We start from the raw sequence: 20,512 nt of genomic DNA, 5'->3' as shown, positions 1-20,512 counted from the left end.
CACTGATGTTTCCTCCAATGCCTAATAACTGTTAAACGCAAACCTCCTTCCTCTCTCCTCTCTATTCCAGCCCTCCTCCTCCTCTTCTCTTTTTGATTATCTCCTGATGTCTCTCTGAGCTCCGTCGCTGATAAAGAGCATGCCTGGTTGACACGCCTGGTAATGAGACTCCTCACACAGATGGCCTCTCCCGCCCTCTTCAACTCACTTTCTCTCTCTCTCACACACACACACACACACACACACACACACACACACACACACACACACAGTATGCAGAAGCACATGCGATGGCGGCTCCCCCATCCTCCTCCCTCTGCAGGAGGTCCAAAGCACTCCTGGGTTAAACAGTAGCTGGAGATGTTTTGAAGAGGATAAATAGAAAAAAGCATGACGAGCACTAGATTTGTCTCATCTTCCAAGCAACAGTCACCGACACCAAACCATCACTCTGCACACACACACACACACACACACGCAAACAGACTCAGCATACACACACAATCATATTCAAACACCTTCTTACTGCAGTGGAAGTATTTGTTTTTATCTTCTAGAAATATCCAATTCTACATCATTTTGTGGTTAAATGGGACAATTTAACTTACAACTCGAGGAATCAGTATTTTGCTTGAATATTTTGACTCTCATTGTGCTCCATGTTATATTGATTTTGTCGCCGCTGTCAATCCCCATCTCTGCTGAAGGCTTTGTTGCTCATTTTTCTTTGTTGACTATGTCACGGCCCTACCACACACAGCACATAATTAATCTTTCACAGCCTCACAAATAACCAAGTAAAAGAGCAGGAGCAGTTTTTCCTCAATTGCATTTCATGACTCAGTTTGATCTTTAAAGGGTTTGTTCACCTAAATTACTAAAATATATATATATATTAAAAAAAATTCTCTATGTAACCCTGGCGACATGCAGGCATGCAGATTGACGTTTTATTTGTCTGGTTTTGAGATATCCAACTGAGATGTTGCCTGCACCACAATACAACAGAGATTAAATGAATTCTGTCTGTGATGCTCAAAGCATTGAAAATAATATTTTTTAAAAATTCAACATCAGTGTGTCTTTCTATAAACCCCCATCCCTGTTACTGTGGATAATCTACAGAACACACTGCAAACAGTTTTCTGAGGAACCATTTCTTTTAGAAAATAGTCCCACATAAAACTGGAAACAGTTAGGTCTGTGGATTATCCAGAGAAACAGGGACACAGTTTCTGACACATTGATGTTGATTTTTCTTAAATGTCATCTACAATAATTTGAGCACCACAAATGAAATTAAATTCACCTTCATTGTAGTGGGGTGGTGGCAAGAAACTCAGTAGATGGAGATCTCAAAACCAAAACTACCTGCGTGGAAAGAACCCATTAGAGATTAACAAGACATGTTCCCTTCACAATTTGGGTGAACAGACGCTTTAAATCAGTTGTGAAAGATGCACAGACACACCATAGAAACACTACAGTCTACCTGTATGGATGGAATCTTCTAAATCATCTGATGGATTTTAACAACAATTTTAACGTCCATACAGCTACATACATATCAATGTGTACAGTCTGAATTGTGAGAGCACTGGAACTATATAACAGAGTGAAAAGCTAGACTCCCTGGGGTGTACACATAATTTGGTAAACTGAAAGACAAAGTGCACTCTGGATAATAAACTCTGTTGGCTAAGCATTAACCACTAAAAGGCCAGCGACACCTTAATGTGTTGTATTACATAAAGTACAGCTCTGTCAAGGTCTGTCATGTTGAACTTCAACCCTCTAATTTGATTTATGAGTCTAAAAATATGAGCTAATATGAGCATTTATCTTAGCCCAGATGATTCACAATGTTTCTCCGTGTCTTTTAATAACAAATAACCATCACAAACAACAAACCAAACAGGCCAGAATCTCTCCCAAAGTAATTTCCAAGCATCTGGCTCTTTTTCACCTGAGCTCTGTTGTCACTCCAGCTAACGGCTGTGTTTTGTGCTCATTCACAAGTAGGTAAAGACTTTTGACAATGGCTGAAAAAAGTATCATTAATATGAACATTTTCTTGCTAAGCACAGGTTAAAATATGCCTCCAGCAGTCAGACGTGACTCTTTGAAATTAAGCTAGTCTGTGCAAAGGTGTAGCTGGTTAAGATGATTAGCTTATTGAGGGAAACGAGCAGCAGCCCTGAGTGAATGACACTGAGCACATTTGAGAGTTGTCCTGCTGGTGAATGAGCGCCTTGTACCGGTGTATCGATCCGTAGTCACATCAATCAGTTTCTGAGGACTCACCTCTCTGCTGGCTATGGCACCACTGCCATAGCAAAGCGGTCAGCAGCACGGGCAGGAGCCGCTTCATCGTGAAGCAACCTGAAGTTTGATATCGTACCGCGCGTGCACGCCGTCCTCTCGCGCGGCTCTGTGTTGAGTGTAATGTCAGAAGAAAAGTTCCACAGAAGTTGACCCAAACTCTCCCTCTCCGTGTAGCTACTCCCCCTTCTCCTCCTCTTCCTCTCTTCTCCCCTCCTTCTCTCCTGCGTTAAACTTGAAGCAGAGGGGAGATTAATGAGAATTACATTAATGAGAATGTATGGAAAACTGGGATAACTGAGAATGAAGATACTTTTACTAGAGAGATAGATAGATAGATAGATAGTGTATGAATTATAAATCATCCACATAACTACTAACTGGTAACAATAACTATCTTCTGAGTTCATAGATGAAAACATGGACTATATCAGGGTACTGAAGAACTGGAGCAGTTTGGGAAATAAAAACTTCAGATGCTACAAAAACAAATGAAAGATTGCATCAGCACAGCTATGGATACCACGAACAAAGTAGAACAGACGGGAAAAGAAAAAAGAGTTGAAAAGAAGTAAGTGGAGTACAGAGTACATCAGAAGTGAGGAGGACAGAGCAGGGGAGAGCAGAGCTGGACAGACGCTTTGGTCCAGTCGGTCCAGTTTCATGCACTTCTGTTCTATGGCTCCTCCTGCTGCCCTGTAGAACTCACCACACTCTGGGGCAAAACTTGGTGTGATCACTCAAAACGCAGGGCAGATGCAAATAGATACACACTATTTAAAAAAACAGATTCAAAATGAGATGTGAAACTCTATGAAGTTGATTTCTTTGAGAACAACCAGTGATAAAGTGGTAAATAACAATTATGATGTAAAGTTGGAAATAGTTTATATATATTAGCCTGTAAATACATACATTCTATTGTACATTTTATTCAGTAAAATAATAAACAAGAAGTAAACCAAGTTTTGCCCTCCACTACATTCCTGAGTGGACTTAGTGGATCTACCATGCAGCCCATTATAGCTGTTTACTCCTGCACTGTTCAAAACACTGGCATATTATAATGTTACAGCTCATCAACTTGTCAATCACTTCACACACCTGTGTATGTGTGTAGTTATGCAAGTGTGCTTATGACATTGTGTTTATGGGTCCAATGTCAGTCTAGCTCCCCCAAAGCTTTAGACTTCCTCCAGAGGAAGAGAAGCTGACTGTGGAGACCGTCAGGCTGAAGATGGGCTCTCTTCACTGGGCTCAGAGCTTTGGGGAGCCGGGGAGGGCTGCTGGGTCTCTGTGGGGCTGGGCAGTGTCGAGGCTACACCTAGACTGGACAGCAAGGTGAGTCACATCATGGGATGTATTCATTGCTAGATTTACTATACTATTGATTTACATATAGAAGTTCTTATTTGTATGGTAACAATAAATAAATAAGTAGGTGTATTATCACCAACGCGGGTCTCTTTAACATAATATATTGACGTGCAGTGAGCTTCATGGAGAGTATCTGTCAATCTATTGATGTATGTATATAGAGATTTTTTTATTGTGTCAAAACACAACAATGACAACAAAAAAAATGCTTAATCTATCATAAATATATACCTATATGTGATGCATTTATAATGAAACTAAATAGGTTTATTCATATATCACCTTTCAAGAGAGTGTGTTGAAAAGTAGGATACTTTACAAGGCATTAAAATAGCACTCCACATAATTATTTTTTTCCTAAAATATATAATATTATTAGCTATTTTTGATTGATATAGCAGCGCACCTTATCCTCAAAATCATTATGTCAGTTTACATGGGAAGAAATAGCAATATCACTGAGAACTTCAGTGAGAAAGTGGGTGAGAACAGATACCATTAGCTCAAAATGTAATGTTTTAATCAGCAGATTCTTTCAGGAGGACGAAGAGATGCTGGTTCTGACCCGCAGTGATGAGCTGAGCAGAATCCATGCTGAGGACAATAGGTTGCCGTATGAGCGCATCACAGGCACTGATGACACCAGAAAAAACACAAACTCATGCAGACAAAACAGCCTGTCTCTAACTGAGCAAGACACCAGGCCAGCTCCTACCCTGACAGGAGCCAGCAGCACCCCATGGCATGATAGTCTTAAAGAAACCAGAGCCACTGTAATCTCCACTGGACCCAGGACCATCACCATAACATCAGCGGTTTCCACTGCAGACTCCCTTTGGTTAGAAAATACCACAAGTTATGGCAATGGAAAAAGGTCCTCTGAGATGCAAGCTGACAATATGGAAAGCAACAGTGAGGTGGGTAACAAGAGCAGATCCTTCAGGCTGGCTAGGAAATATAAAGGGAATATACAAGAGCAGAGACTTTCTGAAGATGGAGAGGAGAGAAGGGAGGGAAAGCAAACTGTGGAGGGGACTTCTCAGTTCTGTACCCGCCTTGAAGAAGAGAGAGCAAGGATGAGTATGACTGATCCGTGTCAGAGCCCCAATACTGGCACCACTAGTCTGAATCCATCTCCAACCATCACCGCCTGGGAGGCCGGCTGGAATGTGACTAATGCTATACAGGTACACTTGCATTGTGCATGTCGTAAATACTTTCCATGCATAAGAAAAGAGATGATAAAGTCACAACAAAAGAAATGAAATATAGATTTACTGACATTGACATTTTAATTTAAAAGGTCATTACAAAGGTTTTCCATGTATTAGCTTATTAAACCAAGATAAAACATAATTCAGATGAATGCAAACCATTGCTGAGCCATACCACTTATGAACATGATCTGTTTCCTTTAGCAAGGCACATAACTCCAATTTATCCTGATATGTATATGTGAGGGAAAACATGTATATCACGTTGGACATAAGCCTCTACCAAATGAATGTAATGTTATCTAGTATGAGGAATGACTTGCACAGCCATGAAACCTATTCAACATATCTAAGCCATGACAGTGAACTTAGTCACCTCTTTGTTTTGGTCAAATATTTAATCATTGTATCGTAACCCAGCTGTGATATGCAGCTGTTGAACAGTCTTTCCTTAAATACTAGAAATATTAATTAATCATAGAATAAAAATTCATAATAATTCTTTAAATTTTTTGTTAAATTTCAGCATGTCATTCCTTTTTTTCCTCCCAATATTTGTCTTTCTCTCTATTCTCCTGTGGAAGACAAATACAAAATATAAATGACAACTGTTTAGGTGCCAAGCTGCACACTACAGTCAAAAAGCATTAAGCTTGCAGACCATTTAATCCACTCCTGTTGTGTTTTAATATTACTAAACAATGCTTTGTGGTCTTGCAGGCTGTTTGTCAGGCACTCTCCAGTCTTCATAATCAAATGAAGTGTGAATCAAATCATTTTAACAAAAGAAAAGCTCCCGGTCACAGTGTGTCCTCGTGGCAGTAATGCTAATAGCTTATTATGCTGTAAATGCTGGGCCGTATTCCACGGCTGCACTCGTGTTAATGTGTTCTTTCACTGAATAACTGTAGTGTAATTAACAGCGTCACTGCGTCCATAGAGAATGCATTATGACATCAGGGTATCAAAACAGTGTATTTGCACATGCATACACACACACACACACACACACACACACACACGCTGACAAATGAAGACACGTGCAAGCAAACATATTCCTTCAGGAAATGAGGTGAATTACATCAAATGCTTTTGTTGTAAACGCTAGCGCTGTTGTCAGTGCATAAATACACATATAAACAGAAGATATTTAGAAGATAAACAAGTATTTGTGCTTGGTTTATTGATGCTCCACTGTCTATCCGCGTTTTTTTTTCCAGTTTTCAATAGAGACCAACTTTCTATGCCAGAAAGTTGGTCTCTAATGAAGAATGAGACTGTGATATATTCCATATTACTGATTTAAATTGCTGATTTAAATTAGATTTGAATAGTTCCTATTTAACTGTGTTTTCCTTCAGCTTGTGTCTTGTTTTTTTTAAACTCTGCTAAAATAGTATCATCTTCTTTCTGGGACTGTTGGGTTGGTTAACGTTTTATAGGTTATTCATTACCTGCAGCACACTGTAATCAGGAACCTTAACCACACTCAGTAATCCCTTTGGTTGAGGTTGGAGATGGGTTAAGGGGACTACTGCATGACTAACAGAGCAAAAAGGAGTCTTCTTATTGAAGGTGATGATTCAGTGGATGCTTGAAGTGTTCATAACCTCAGACACTGATGCATGACCACATAGGAATGATAAAAGATGCAGAATGTCTCCGATGTACAAACACCTATCAGTGTCATAATGGCAGATCCATTTGTTAAGGGGCTAACAGATGTCTTAACAATGGAAAAAAGATCAGCAGTGTTATCTCCTATCAAGGCTAAGAAGCAAATATGTATTTTCCAATGGTGGTTTATTGATGCCAATATAACTAACTGTCTGCCAGCTTAATAAAGTTTTTATTGGAAAGCAAATTTGCTGCCAGAAATGCAAAAAGCAGCTCCCACTCTTGAGGCTCCTGACTTGGGAATATTATGAAAGCCAGTTTGAATTCCAACCTGATTATTAATGAGGCAGCTCCAGTTTGTGTGTCCTCATCGTAGATTAGATACGTCGACCTTTTGTTTTTGACACTGAGAAAGACTGATATCAATTTAAGTGCCTGTGACTGAGGGACTGTCTGTCTGTGAGTTACATTTTTACCTTGAACTGCGTCGAAAGTTGTGAAATGTGATTTTCAAATCCAAACATGAGCCGTAGGGAAATAAAGAATGTCCCCAATTTGTTTTGGAAAGATTGCTGTCAAAAGTTATTTGGTTCATCATGCTGCCAAATTCCTCCCAAGACTCTGCAAAAAATGTTTGAGTGAGTAAAAGCTGCAGGTTTATGCATTTTAAAAAGTACACTTCTTCAATTTTAGTGTCACTTCCATCAGATACATCAGCATCAGTATCATCATTATCACCACCACCACTATTACTCTCAATAAAAAATATTGTCATCTAGGGCCAATTGTATTCACAAGTAATTGATTATTGATTTTGTTAGTAGCTGACCTATAACCTTCATTTACCATAGCCCCCCCATTATGACCAGCAGAAAACCCAGTGTATAAGTTTCATCATTGCGTGTTTTCATATTGATTCAAATAATAATTTAGTCTACAGAAAACACAGAAAATTGTGAAAATACCCTTCACTAAGTTTCCATTGCCCACCCAAAAGTCCAAAGCTGAAATATTCAATTTATCCTCATATATGACAAAAAGAAAAGTGTCAAATTCTCACATTTGTGAATGCTTTTAACATTAAATGTTTTGGCTTCATTTTGGCTTCAAATCAAGATTAATCAAGTATCAGAATAGCTGAAGGCTAATTTTCTTTTAATGGACTTTGATGACGGAATCAACTAATCATTTCAGCTCTAATGTACGGTGGCCCTGAGAGCTCAATGCACTGCAACTTAAAACACACACAAACACACACAAATTGAGAAAAACGCCTTCATCAGTTTGACAACACATGCACTTCAAATACTCACAACACAAAAGACGAAACGCAGAACGGAAGTGTTTCATGACCATGATCAACAACAGACGCTAACATCTCAATACATTTGACTGACTCTGAAGTGTTTTTACTTTCCTGCCAAAATCCTGTGAAAATGAAATTTGTCCCACATGAAAGATGAGATGAGACAAAAGCAAAAATTGGACACATCCTTTTCACAATGTTTTAATTTAGACAAATAAAACAACTTTGATTAAACTTAGCAGTACAACATTTGTCACGGCTGGAAAAAAAAAGGCTCCTTGAGTTATTTAAATGTCAAACCTGCCTGTTTCTGCTCGCGTCTGCTCTGTCTAATCCCCTCATGGTGGGGAAAGACATTTCTCTATCACTTTTTGTGCAAAGGGCATGTGCTTGCATAAAATATTGTGCATGACCTGGAGGGCAGTAGTTGAATTCTTGCACCTGGGAAGTCCAGACAGGATCAGTGAATATGTAATAATCTTTTTTCTTTTTTTTCTTTTTTTCAGCACGATGCTGCTCAGTGGCTGATATTAAGTATGTAAGGCATAAAAAAAAGTGCATGTGTGCTTGGTCAACATGGTATGAATAAACAGAATTTAAAGGTGTCTTGGGGGGTCGGACTGTGACAGATGGAGCTGTGAAAGAATCATCTTTTTCTCCATCTTCTTCAAAGCCAATCAGGAATTTCTTTCCTCGCTGATTGTAGCCCTTTGTGATTGGGAGCTAGTTCAGGTTGTGCTCAGAGTAACCAATGAGGAATTAGCTGGCAAAACCACAGAGAAAAAGAGGAGTGCAGGGAGAGAGAGGAGATGAAATCCGATACTTGAGCATCAGATTTCTCTCAAACTGCTTTCATCCCCAGCAGCTCCATTTGAACATCAAAGCTCCATCAGCATATGCCTAACAGACACCAGTTACAAAATAGTAACTTGAAAGAGAGAGAATGTGTGCTTGTCTGTTTATGCATCCACAGTGTGTGTTTGTGTCTGTGGTCTATGATGTGCTTCCACAACTCTCTCAGTCAGCCTCTGTATCTCCATGTTCCAACATTCAAAACACAGCAGCTCCATCAAAGGAGCTTGTTGTCTCCTGTGATCTCCTCCTCCTCCTCCTCCTCCTCCTCTTCCTCCTTCCTCCTCCTGCTCTCTAGCCACAAGGTCGCACCTCTCCATCCTCCTTCTCCCCTTTCTGTTCCCTTCTCCTCCTCTATCCTCTTCTTCTCTCGCCTCCCTCTTTCATCTCCATCCCCTCTCCTCCTTGCTTCTCTCTCTGGCAGTCGCCAACGTTTTCCCTTGGTGATGGGCCAAAGCCCGACTCCTCTCCTCCTTCTGCTCCTGCTGGTCTCCTGCATCCTCGAACTCTCCAGGCATCGTGCCAGAACTCTCCTCTCGCCTCCTCATCATCCAACCATGAACAGTCCCTTTCTTCTCTTTTCTCTCCCTTCCCTCCTAAACTGTCGTCCTTATTCTTTCTTTTCCTCATTTCAAAGTTTTTGAATTTTGACATTATTTCTTACAGAAACAAGATATAACTGTGTGAAATGAGCACCCTGCAGTGATTCCTTGTCTACGGGAACTACCATATGTCCATATTAGAAAATGTAAATGACCCCTTTGTTTTGACTGAAAACGTTCTGCTATAGCATATATTTGTATTGTATATTTGCATAGTAGCCTATACTTTACAACAGTGACATATGTACATTTTACTTAAAAAAAAAACCCAACAATTGCACTGCCCATGTACTGGAGTGATTTGCTTGCTCAGGAGTTTTTCACCACAGTGCTGAGTTGGGTCAGGACACGGAGACTGGAATTAGTTTTTTGAACTTTACTGAAGGTTTTTAGGTGTCTGGGCTGGTTGCTATGGTGGATCATTGATTCACTGATGAGTGCACTGCCAGAGCCTTTACTACAGTACATGCCAAGCAATTATACCCTTTGACATTTTGATAAAGAACACATCATTTTCATCTTTTTTTTTTATCCTTTATACTTTTTCTAATTCTTTTTTTTTCTTTTTCTTTTTTGTATAATTCTTTATGAAGCTTAGCAAAAGTTGCAGTCTGGAAGACATCTCCTCACGCATGCCCTCTATATGGTGGCTGACAAGGGCAAATGAGTTGCAACGGCCCAAAACACTTCCATTAGGAGAAAAAAGCTGCAAATTCAGAAATGATGCAGATTCAAAGCAGAAATACAAAACAAATACAACAACAGGAACGTGCTGCAAATGAAAAACCGTGCAGCAGGAAGCCAAAACAAATTAACTGCAAAAATGCTGCAAATACAGAAACGATGCAAAAACAAAAACACACAAACCCCCAAAACAAATGCAACAGAAAAAGCACTGCATATCCAGACAACACAACGGAAGTGCTCCAGGCCTCTAGGGAAGTGGAACACCTTGACCTTTGACCTTGGACCAAACGAGAGAGTATGCATTAAGAAGGAAGAGGCAACATAAAGATGTGAAAAAAGGTGATAAAAAGGTATGTGTTCTTTTTTACATTTGGCCGTAGTGTTTACAATATTATAAGAGCGCAAAAGATACCGTAGCTAGCGTTAGCATGCTTATATACGGTCTATGGGTGTTCCACTTAAAGCTCCCCCTAGAGGCCTGGAGCACTTCTGTTGTGTTGCCTGGCCACCGTGCTTCAGTAACAAGCACGTTTCCCGCTGTCTCTAAGAGCCACTGGCTCATTCTCGTCTTCATCCAATCACAACCTGGCACGGTGGCCTTTAGCCAATCCCTCATAAGCTGTCAAACTTTAAAAGTGTTCTCCCTCTCTCTGCTGTCATTCAGCTGTCATTTCAGCACTGCAAAGAATCTGAGACCCACCTCCACCCCTTCACCACCTCGGCCATGGATGCCTGACTATCTCCAGTCAAACCATCCGATCAGAAGTTCGAAGACGTTCCCGTCCTCAGGCTCCATTCCTCCCCCCAGTGTCTTGGCACTGGGGAAAGTTTCTTCTAATATTAAGCACCTTACTCCTATGGACCATTCCCCATTGTGATCCACTTTTTGCTGGGGTCTAAACGCCAAAGTTTATTCCCTCTCTTCACAATAAATTCCATTTTATGTCAAATTTCTCATAATCTTTTGTTTCTCTTATTAGTCTCTCCTGATTGAGATTGCACACCAGCCTTTTAGCATCTATGAAATCTGAAAGAGGAAAATCTTGCTTTGTGCTGCAAACCAATCCAGTACTACAGTAAATGAGGTTCCCAACCAGAATCCCACCAGGATTTCTCATGGTTACATGGTCCACCAAGGTCCCTCCATGAGAGACTTTTTGAGGCTACTTCTTATACGGGTTCTCGTTCTCTTCTCATTTATTGTTTTTCTCACTAGCCTCTTCGTCCTACCTCTTCACATTCTCTTTCCATCCCTCTCTTCCCCTCAGGGCATCTTTGTGTTGGGTTTACCGTTTGCTCTGGTCCAGTCAGGTTATGTGGGTCTGGTTCTGTTGGTTCTGTCGGCCTGGGTCTGTAACCACACCGGGAGGATCCTGGTGGCCTGTCTGTATGAAGAGGAACAAAGGTAAAGTTTCCAGTATATTCTAGTCATTTGGTGTTTGTTATCCAACTCTAATACTTCATAATCAGGTTTCTGATTTATTACAAAGAAGCACTTCATCACATCTATTTCACTGACAGCAGAGATGCTCTAAGAAACTCATCGAACTTTGTCTCTGTCATTGTGGCACTTTTGCACTGCACTTCCCAAAGAGCACTTGACTAAGTCTCAGTCTTTTTCTGCAATGGTGACCATTACTCCTGACAGCAGAGTCATTCTCATACTTATCTATTTCCTCCAGACACTTCAGGGGAATTTAAACTCAACATGTGCACAGAGCGGAGAGTTTTTTAGAGCCGGCTAAAAGAAATGTGACTGTGTTGTGTTCTGCTGCACTTTGTGATTTGTTTTTACTTTTTCCTCATAGGTTTGTGGAGTTCAGTCAAACTATATTCTGATTCAGATTAGTTCAGCTGCGCTGAGTTTGAGTTCAAATCCGTGTTACCAGCTGTAAAAAAATACCTCATTGTTCTCACTTAAAACAATGGAGCTAATGAAAACATGATACTTTGGAGTTGGAATTTTATTTGTCTTCAAAACGGAGGTTTGAAAAAAGTGTGAATTTGTATTGTACACAAATTATCACAGTTTGACATTCTTTGTGTCTTTCAGTGGGGGGTTTGGCTCTGTGTCAAAGGTCAGAGTCCGAGACAGCTACCAGGACATAGTGGAGGCCTGCTGCAAAGGACTGTGGCCCAATTGGCCTGGACTTGGGGGCTGGATGGTTAATGTAGCTCAGGTAACACACACATTACAGATGAATATAAATCAGCACACACATTCTTTATTCTTGAAATCATTCTGCACATGTTTATAAACTGAGAATTGAGACTTTTTTCTCAAGTGACAGCAACTTGAAGTACTGTGGATCACTCTGTCTCTTTTGAGAGTGTTTGTTTTGGGTTCAGAAAGACCCTTCATTTACTGCATTGCACTGAAACCTGTGAAATTTCATCATTCTTTTCGATCATTGCATTGAAAAACTGTGATTTCTGGACTTAACCCCAGACAACTTAACTTCTCTAGCTTCCTCCAACATTATTTCTGATTTAAGATTTATAGTGTAGATAAGAAGAGGTGAAAGGAAATGTCTTTTGTTTCCCACAGTGTACAGTGAGTGTAAAAATCTTTTCTTTTCCCAGGTCATTGAACTGATGATGACCTGCACTCTGTATCTAGTCGTCTCCACCAGTCTGTTGTCTGACAGTTTGTCGGGAATGGCTGTTCCCAGATCAGTATGTTCTCTGGTTTCACTGATGTTCCTGCTGCCCTGCCTGCTGCTGACTGATCTCAGACCAGTATCCACACTCAGCCTGCTCTGCTCCCTGGCTCACATACTAATCAGGTGATTGGATAAAAGAAGAAATGCGTTTGGGTCTGACAGAGCAGTGACTGCTGTCACCTGATCAGCATCAGCTGACACACTCACCTATCATGTTAAATCAAGACAGCACGGCGGTCTTTATAATCTGTCCTCATTCTCATCATTATGCAGCTGCTGCTGGTTGAGTCGTCTGCTCCCACCTGCTACACACCGCTGTTACTGGTTGACTGATTTATTTCTAATGCCAGGTGCCTCCATGAGACAAGGCAAATGGAACTGGCTCCTGGAGCTCTTGGAGCCTCTGATCTCGCAGAGCTTGTCCTGTGCACATACACATCACTTCTCTGATAATACAAGACTTAAGCAGAGAGAAAAATATTTAGTCTGGACATTTGCTCTCCGCTGCTTTCATTTACTCGGGAATCAACCTCCCAAATAAATCCCAAACACCATAATGAAAGTAACCATTTGTTGCATACGCATTTACTGGAACTGGTAAATGGTAAGCACAACGTTTAACTGGTTTTGAGAAAAAATGATCAGTACAAAACCAAAAATTTTCAAATCCACAAATTGAAGCTCAATTTAAAATAAAAATCTGTAACTGCAATGACTGATGTTTATTTTAAATTGAGCTTCAATTTGTGGATTTGAAAATTTTTGGTTTTGTTTATGGATCCTTTCCACATAAATAGCAAAACATAAAATGAATGCTTCCAGCCAGTTCTGTAATTACAGATTAAGGATTATGTTTCCCATCATATTCAGAAAAACACAACATCACTGTCCTCAGAAAACCATGTATCTCGAGGAAGTCAACCCTTCATGAGCTGCAAGAAAAACAGCCTAACACAAATGGCTTTTAAATGGTTTAATTATCTTATGAAAAATTTTCTAAAACCATACAAGAATACATAATCCTTCAGTTTATCTGAAAATGTTTAATATGTACCATATATATATATATTTCTCATTAATTTCTGCTTGAATATATTGTTTGTTATTTTCTACAGTTTGTTTATTTCTTGCTTCATTTTCCTTGTATGACTTTATGTAGGACTGTGTGAGAGATAACCACTCTTCTCAGACTGCCCTAATATAAATAAATGCTGAAAGAATTAATAAATGAAAGTTTTTTTTTTTTTTACATTATTCCAGAATTAAAGCATCATCTTTTCTCATTTTCTCTTCTTCTTCGTCTCCGACCCTCTGTCAGCCTGTTGGTCATGCTGTACTGTCTGAGTCGAGCCAGCAGCTGGTCTTGGTCCTCTCTGTCTCTGTCTGTGGACCCGGAGGACTTCCTCGTCTCTGTGGGCGTCATCATCTTCTCCTACACCTCACAGATCTTCCTCCCTCCTCTAGAGGGCAGTATGGAGGACAGCGGGCAGTTTAATGCTATGCTGGGTTGGACCCATGGTGCTGCCTGCATCATGAAAACTATGTTTTCTTTACTGGTTAGTTGCTGCTTTATTGGCTGAGTAGCTCAGTTGGTTATATAATAGACAAAAAGCATCTTGATTTCCTTGTTTATCATTTTCATATCATTATATCATAATATTGAGAGACTTGTTTCTCCAAGATGATGATGGCTCTGATGGGTACAGCTACTCGCTTACTTCATTTACATATGTTGATGATGCCAAAAAGCACAAAAATGATTAAAAACAATAAAACAGACATACACAAAAAGGTGTGCTTATGTAGCTCAGATTGTCTACCTGAAAACAGCTGGTCTGAAGAGGGGACAGGCAAATGTAGGAATTGATTGACTGACTGTATCAATTGTTTTTCTTCCTCCATTAGGCCGTGTTGACCTGGGGGGCAGAGACCAGTGAGGTCATCACAGACAACCTGCCCTCTGACCTTCGACCTCTAGTCAACCTGTGTCTGTTGGCAAAAGCCCTGCTGTCCTACCCTCTGCCATTCTACTCTGCTGCTGAAATACTACAAACCTGTCTGCTGAGAGGTGAACGCTACTGACAGATCTCATTTATATTCAGACCTCTGACTTACCTCATACATTACATGAGTTTTGCTCCACTGAAAAGTATTAACTGTTAAGACAGTTATTTTACAGTAGTTTGTACTTGTGAAATAGGTAGCTCTGGGGTGTGATGGTTAAGATCAGTTTTAGATACTTCTTCAAGTTACAGTGACAAATATGTAGATCACACATGGCCCCAGGAAGCTGCTATTTTCTTTCCACGTTTCTAAATAGCCTGAAGCCTGAAGAAGCAGGCCTGTGACTGCAGGTTGGCTCATTCAAAATTTCATGGCTGCTCCATGAAAAAAGAAGGTGAATCAGTGACATTTTTGCTCCCTCATATTGTCAAGTTGCCCATGAGCAAGATAGTGACATTTACTCCACTAGCCAACAGCAGTAAACTGTGTTTAGACTGGAAATCTGTGCACATGTTTCAGTGTGAAAAAAGGTTTCTGGAGCAGAGCTTGAGTGCCTGGTTGACTTTCTATTAAAGTTTGTTTAGCTCACAGAACACCACCCATGCTGCATGCTGGCATCCACCCTTCAGCCCCATGACTACCAAAGTGATGGTTCCTAAAGGTGACAAATAAAATTGTTTTGATGAACTAAGAATTGTGTTAAGGAAAGATTCAACTTTGAATAATACAGCTTCACTTAAGTTGCATCAATAGCTACAGTCTCAGCACAGATATTCAAATACTGGGCTCTCACTCTTTTTTCATACTTTGATCAACATGATCGACATGACGGGGGTCCTGGTGGGAGGCGGAATGGGGCAGGAACTGGCGTTACCTCCCTCCCTCTGTCTTACGGGGCAGAAAGAAGTGTGTCTTTCCTCAACAGACAAAGTCCCTCCAAAGTGATCTGGGAGTTGTCCAATGCAAGCTTAAATAAAATTATAATGTTGCCCTAAATACAGATCCAGCTATTTTTAAAAACCCTCAATTGGAGCGAAGAAGAGGAGGAAAAGGGGGAGATGGGAGAAAAAAATCAAATATCACATGCCATTTGTTTCCATTTTAGAGGGGAGTGATCAAGGAAACTGTGTTGACAGTCACCACATTTGTCACCATGGCCTAACCTTTCATGGTTATTGACTGTCAACACTCATGAAGTCATCAGATTACGACATTTCCTTCTTTCAATGTAATGCATGAATAGTTTCACTGGGCAAATGCATAATGGACAAAAAAAAGACTAAGGCCATTTAAAGCTTCCCAGTCCTTGACAATATTTTTTTTATAAATACAGCATAAATTTTTACAGTAAATCATGTTTATGTTCATATTTAATTGGTGTTTGTTTTACCTTATGAAATGATGCCATACTATAAATAAGAAAAAATGTAGTTTCATGACACCTCGGCACAGAAAAATTAAGGAAACAATGAGTCAGAATAGAGCAACCCATAAATATAAGTGGATTGCAGCGTCAACACAAACTGGCACCAAAAACTCTGTGTCTCCTTTCAACTTCTCTTCTTCAATCTATCTCCAGACTCTGCGGTCTCACTGTACTCCAAACATGATGGTCGAGGTGTGTCTCGTCCGGCCCTGCTAGTCCGTGGCACCCTGCTGATGACATCATACCTGCTGGCCCTACTGGTGCCCAGGTTTTCTCTGCTGATGGGTTTGACAGGCAGCGTGACCGGGGCAGCCATGACACTCATACTGCCGTGCCTGTTTCACCTCAGACTGCGCTGGGGCCACCTCACTTTGAGGGACCGGCTGATAGATGTTTGTATACTGAGTCTGGGAGTCATCTGTAGTGTTTCTGGTGTGATTTGTTCAGTAAAAAGACTGGTGGAGGGACTGTAGGAAGGGGAGATGGATGGAAAGGTAAGCATGTGGACAGGTCACGTTGGCTAGCTGCAGCTTTGTATTCATTTTTACACTAATGTATCAGTGAATACTTACATTTGTTGTCAACCACAGTTAACAATGTGCAGTAAAAAGCACAAAAGCACAGGTTGTTTTCATAACAACTTAAAGATCCCATTTTACAACAGCTTGGTGAGCCAATCAGAAGAGAGGCTCTAATCCTCCCTTCTGATTGGCTGACTGTTTCTGAGGGATTAAAATGGAAATATAGCAGATTTCAGGTAGAGAAACCAAATCCTGCAAGGTTGGATGGTGGATCTGGATGGGCTGGGCTTGGGGCGTGGCTGAGAGTGGTGACTGCTTTGTTGTGACATCACAAAGTTACAGAAGTCCTGACAGCTCGTTTCAGGCTCAGTTTCTGAATACAGGCTGTGTGCATTTCTCTGTGGACTGAGCGGAATGGAAATATCACTTGATAAAATATGGGACCTTTAAATTCTGTCCCAAAAAGCATGTTAACAAAAAGCAGGCTGGTTTTGCATCTTTAATTGTAATTTTTTGAGTTTGAGGTAGGATTGGTGAGGGGTGAAAAAATTCTTAAATTTAGATTTTCTGAAATTTGTAGATGTATTCGCTATTGCCAGTGAGAAATATGTTACAGAGTATTGGATTATTTCATACAACGACTGTGACAGAAGAAATCCTGCCATCAATCTGCCATAAAATTAATAAAAGCATCGACTTAAACAGTTCAATGACTCCTGGTCTGAGAGAAAAAAGGCAAAATGCTCAACATACACCACAGCCAAAAAAAAGGGATATCATGAATATGCCCTCAGGTTATATATTATAGTATCTGCATATAGTGAGAAAGTTTGATAATAAAGTAGTGAAGCACAAAAGATTCATGTGTGTGACGGCGTGAGGTAAACTGCCTTGTAGAGTTCATTACTTCATGGTGGACGGTTCTACAGTTGCAGTCCATCAATGAGATGAGACAGGATGAATGCACACAGAGTGCACATGAAATCATACGTGTTTTGTTATAGAATCACTTCTCATATTGAAGATGCATAACAGCAGGATGCTGCGATATATAAATGAATTCATCCACATCAATCTGACATTTATAGACTTTGTATATTGGTGTTGAGTTTGTTTTTATCGTGCAATTTTACCACAGATGAATTTGATTATTGCACCAAAATGGGATGTTTGAACAAAAAGACATTCAAAATACTTCACCCAGAGAAAGCTAGTAAGAGGACCTTGAGTTGGATTATTTTGTCAAACTTTCATGCTTCATTTTAAATGCTCTCTTTAAACAGAAACCTTATCATCTATATTTCAAAGATGTTAAGTTATGATATCTAGGTGAAGCTTGTCATTTTCCCTCCATATACTGTATATACCGAACATAATATGGAAAATGACATTCTGTAGTGATATACGGACAGTAAAATCCTATGGTTACCATGGTGAAATATGACATGTGGCGCCAAGTGATGTGAATCAATAAGAATCAATCAACAATACAAAATTAATGTCAATATATCACCCTCATGTTTCTATAAGCTTTTTATAGATTTACTGCTCACCACAGGGAATGTTTGTGGCATTCGATCAACCAAACCATGAAAACTTTAAAGTCTCTATTAAAGTTTTGAAAATTAATCTTGCTGGTGAGAGGAGGAAGTGAAGGTAAATATAATTTCTAGTTTTGGGATTTGTTTGTCTCATGTCAGGTGTCAGAACAGGGTGTGGAGTTTTGTTACATGTGCTCATTCAACAATGAACCATGAAAAGTGCAGATTTTGATCCAGTCTGTGTTGTTTCTGTGGGAAGACAAGATCATTATGGCCATTAGTGGTACATGCTGAACTGTTCACTATACAATTCATTCTATTTTTAAAGATTTAAAGTCGAGGTGAACATTTTCGCCGTGTAGAATTATGATAAAAATGCAGTTCCATGTGTTATAAATGTATGAATTTTATCTCCGCTGTGAAAATGATCTAATTAGCCCTCTGGGGAAATAAACATTAAAAACTATGAATTATCTTCTTCTCCTTTGAGCTGGAGAAGATTGACTGATGTTTTTTTTTCTTTTCTCATGTCTGAGTCTCTTAAGTTCAAATATGTATTGGATAGAGTGTGTGTGTGTGTGTGTGTGTGTGTGTGTGTGTGTGTGTGTGTGTGTGTGTGTGTGTGTGTGTGTGTGAGGGAGAGAGTGAGGGGGAAGCAAAAACGATGGACACCTGACAGACTGACATGCTGTGTACATGCCACATCACCATATGAAACTGACCTCATCTGTGCTGTCTAGACACACACACACACACACACACACACACACACACACACACACACACACACACAAACACACACACACACACACACACACAGCTGACAGGGCTGACAAGCCAACACACCTGTCACCGCCTTACAGACAACATTACAGGACGTGTGTGTGTGTGTGTGTGTGTGTGTGTGTGTGTGTGTATTTGAATGAGGTTGTAACATGAGATAGGAAGAGAGTTTGTAACCTGAAACCTGACAAAAAAAAGGGAAAAACCAGAAGAATAAGAGAAGGAAAGAAGGAAAACAAGAACAGAAAGAAGAACATTATGTATTGATTGCTGATAATCAGTGGATAATCATTGTAACACCACGGGGTAGAAACACTCTGTCACAAGTAAAAGTAAATAATGTTGCTCAAGTAAAATTACAAATGGTTTAGCATCAAAATATATTGAAACTACCAAAAGTAAAGACACTCATTTTACAGAATGGGCCCATTTCAGAATAATGATTATTATTGTATTTGATTATTAATGTGTCGAGGGGCTAATTTTAATTACTTTACAATTGTACAACTGGGTAGCTTGTGAGTTTGCGCCCCGGAATCTATAGGCTACTTAACTCTTAACCTTTAATCTTAACTTATAATTTGCAACGTAACTACTGACTGAAGTTATCAGATAAATGTAGTGGAGTAAAACCTAAGTAGAGTACTTGTGGAAATGTTCTCAGTACTTTCTACCACTGCTCACAATCAGGTCAGGTCTAACTGTATTTTTTTTTATTCACATCCTTATGGACCAGCAACAAAAAAGATTTGGTCTCAGGTTTCCTGTTGTTGGTGGTGTGTTCATTGTCTGTTACCAACCCCCACCCCCCCTTTATCATTCTGACTCATTACATTTGAACAAATAAAACTTAATTGAGTTTTAGAAGGATTAACCAAGAAAATCCACATTGTTTTTAGAGACAGTTTTCTGCTCTTTTACTCTGACTGCATTTTGCAACGTTACTGCAGTGCAGTTGTGTGTGTGCATATCTGTCTGTTTGTGTGTGTTTATATGTCTAACTAGTGAGTGTTCCCGCAGATGCCTGTAGTTACATCAAACCACTACAGGAAAAACTGAAAAATTTTCCGCTCTCCTCCTCTCCAACTTTTTTTCTTCTCTCTTCTGTTGACCTTAAGTTATCTGTGATTCACTTCTCTTCTCTTTGCCCTTTCTCATGCTTATCTTCCTTCCTGCTCATCTTTCTTTCCTCTCACTTTCCACATTTTCATTCAGTCGATGTTTTTAACAGTGTGAAAAATGAAACCATTTCCGTCTCCTTTGTAGTTCTTTCTTTTCTTTCTTGGTTCAACCTGTTTCCACAGTGTGTTGGAAGTCTATAAACAGAAGCTGAACCAAAGCCAAAATTACTCTCACCTGCAAAGACACACACACACACATAGACGTGCCTGCACTCAAACACGCACACGCAGGCGCGCGCACACACACACACACACACACTAACACACTAACACAGTTAAAAAATAAAAGCCAAACCCTTGTGTGCCCATATAAAACTGGTGTCCTGTTATGGATCATGGTCGATCCCCACTCGGATGTCTATGATCAGTTTTCAGCTGACATTGCAGCAGTATTTGAACGCATCAGAAGAAATGTT

The 20,512-nt window shown here is 39.9% G+C and overlaps 2 protein-coding genes across 2 annotated transcripts in view; one reads left to right on the top strand and one right to left on the bottom strand.

The window, feature by feature from the left end:
• The window catches only part of lama2 (laminin subunit alpha 2), a 196,910-nt gene extending 194,539 nt beyond the window's left edge, over positions 1-2,371 (bottom strand). The window contains exon 1 of the mRNA XM_022765994.1: positions 2,305-2,371. Within this exon, the coding sequence (XP_022621715.1) occupies positions 2,305-2,371 (67 nt within the window). The remainder of the gene's footprint in view (positions 1-2,304) is intronic.
• A 371-nt stretch (positions 2,372-2,742) lies between these two features.
• LOC111237030 (vesicular inhibitory amino acid transporter-like) lies at positions 2,743-16,543 on the top strand. The gene is made up of 9 exons (XM_022765983.1): positions 2,743-2,757; positions 3,494-3,663; positions 4,229-4,886; positions 11,246-11,382; positions 12,031-12,157; positions 12,561-12,763; positions 13,959-14,196; positions 14,546-14,708; positions 16,224-16,543. The coding sequence occupies exons 1-9, from the start codon at positions 2,743-2,745 to the stop codon at positions 16,541-16,543; spliced, it is 2,031 nt and encodes a 676-aa protein (XP_022621704.1).
• Positions 16,544-20,512: the final 3,969 nt, after the last annotated feature.

This window comes from Seriola dumerili, unplaced genomic scaffold, assembly GCF_002260705.1.
Source record: "Seriola dumerili isolate Sdu_G_001 unplaced genomic scaffold, Sdu_1.0 BDQW01000025.1, whole genome shotgun sequence".
NCBI lineage: Eukaryota > Metazoa > Chordata > Actinopteri > Carangiformes > Carangidae > Seriola > Seriola dumerili.
The sequence above is the reverse complement of the archived record's forward strand: the minus strand, read 5'-3'. Positions and strand labels throughout refer to the sequence as shown.

Bases quoted from the DNA above. Each gene is read 5' to 3' on its own strand.
- LOC111237030 (XM_022765983.1), top strand. The intron at 12,158-12,560 runs GTAACACACACA...TTCTTTTCCCAG, and splicing joins GGATGGTTAATGTAGCTCAG to GTCATTGAACTGATGATGAC. The intron at 14,197-14,545 runs GTTAGTTGCTGC...TTCCTCCATTAG, and splicing joins AAACTATGTTTTCTTTACTG to GCCGTGTTGACCTGGGGGGC.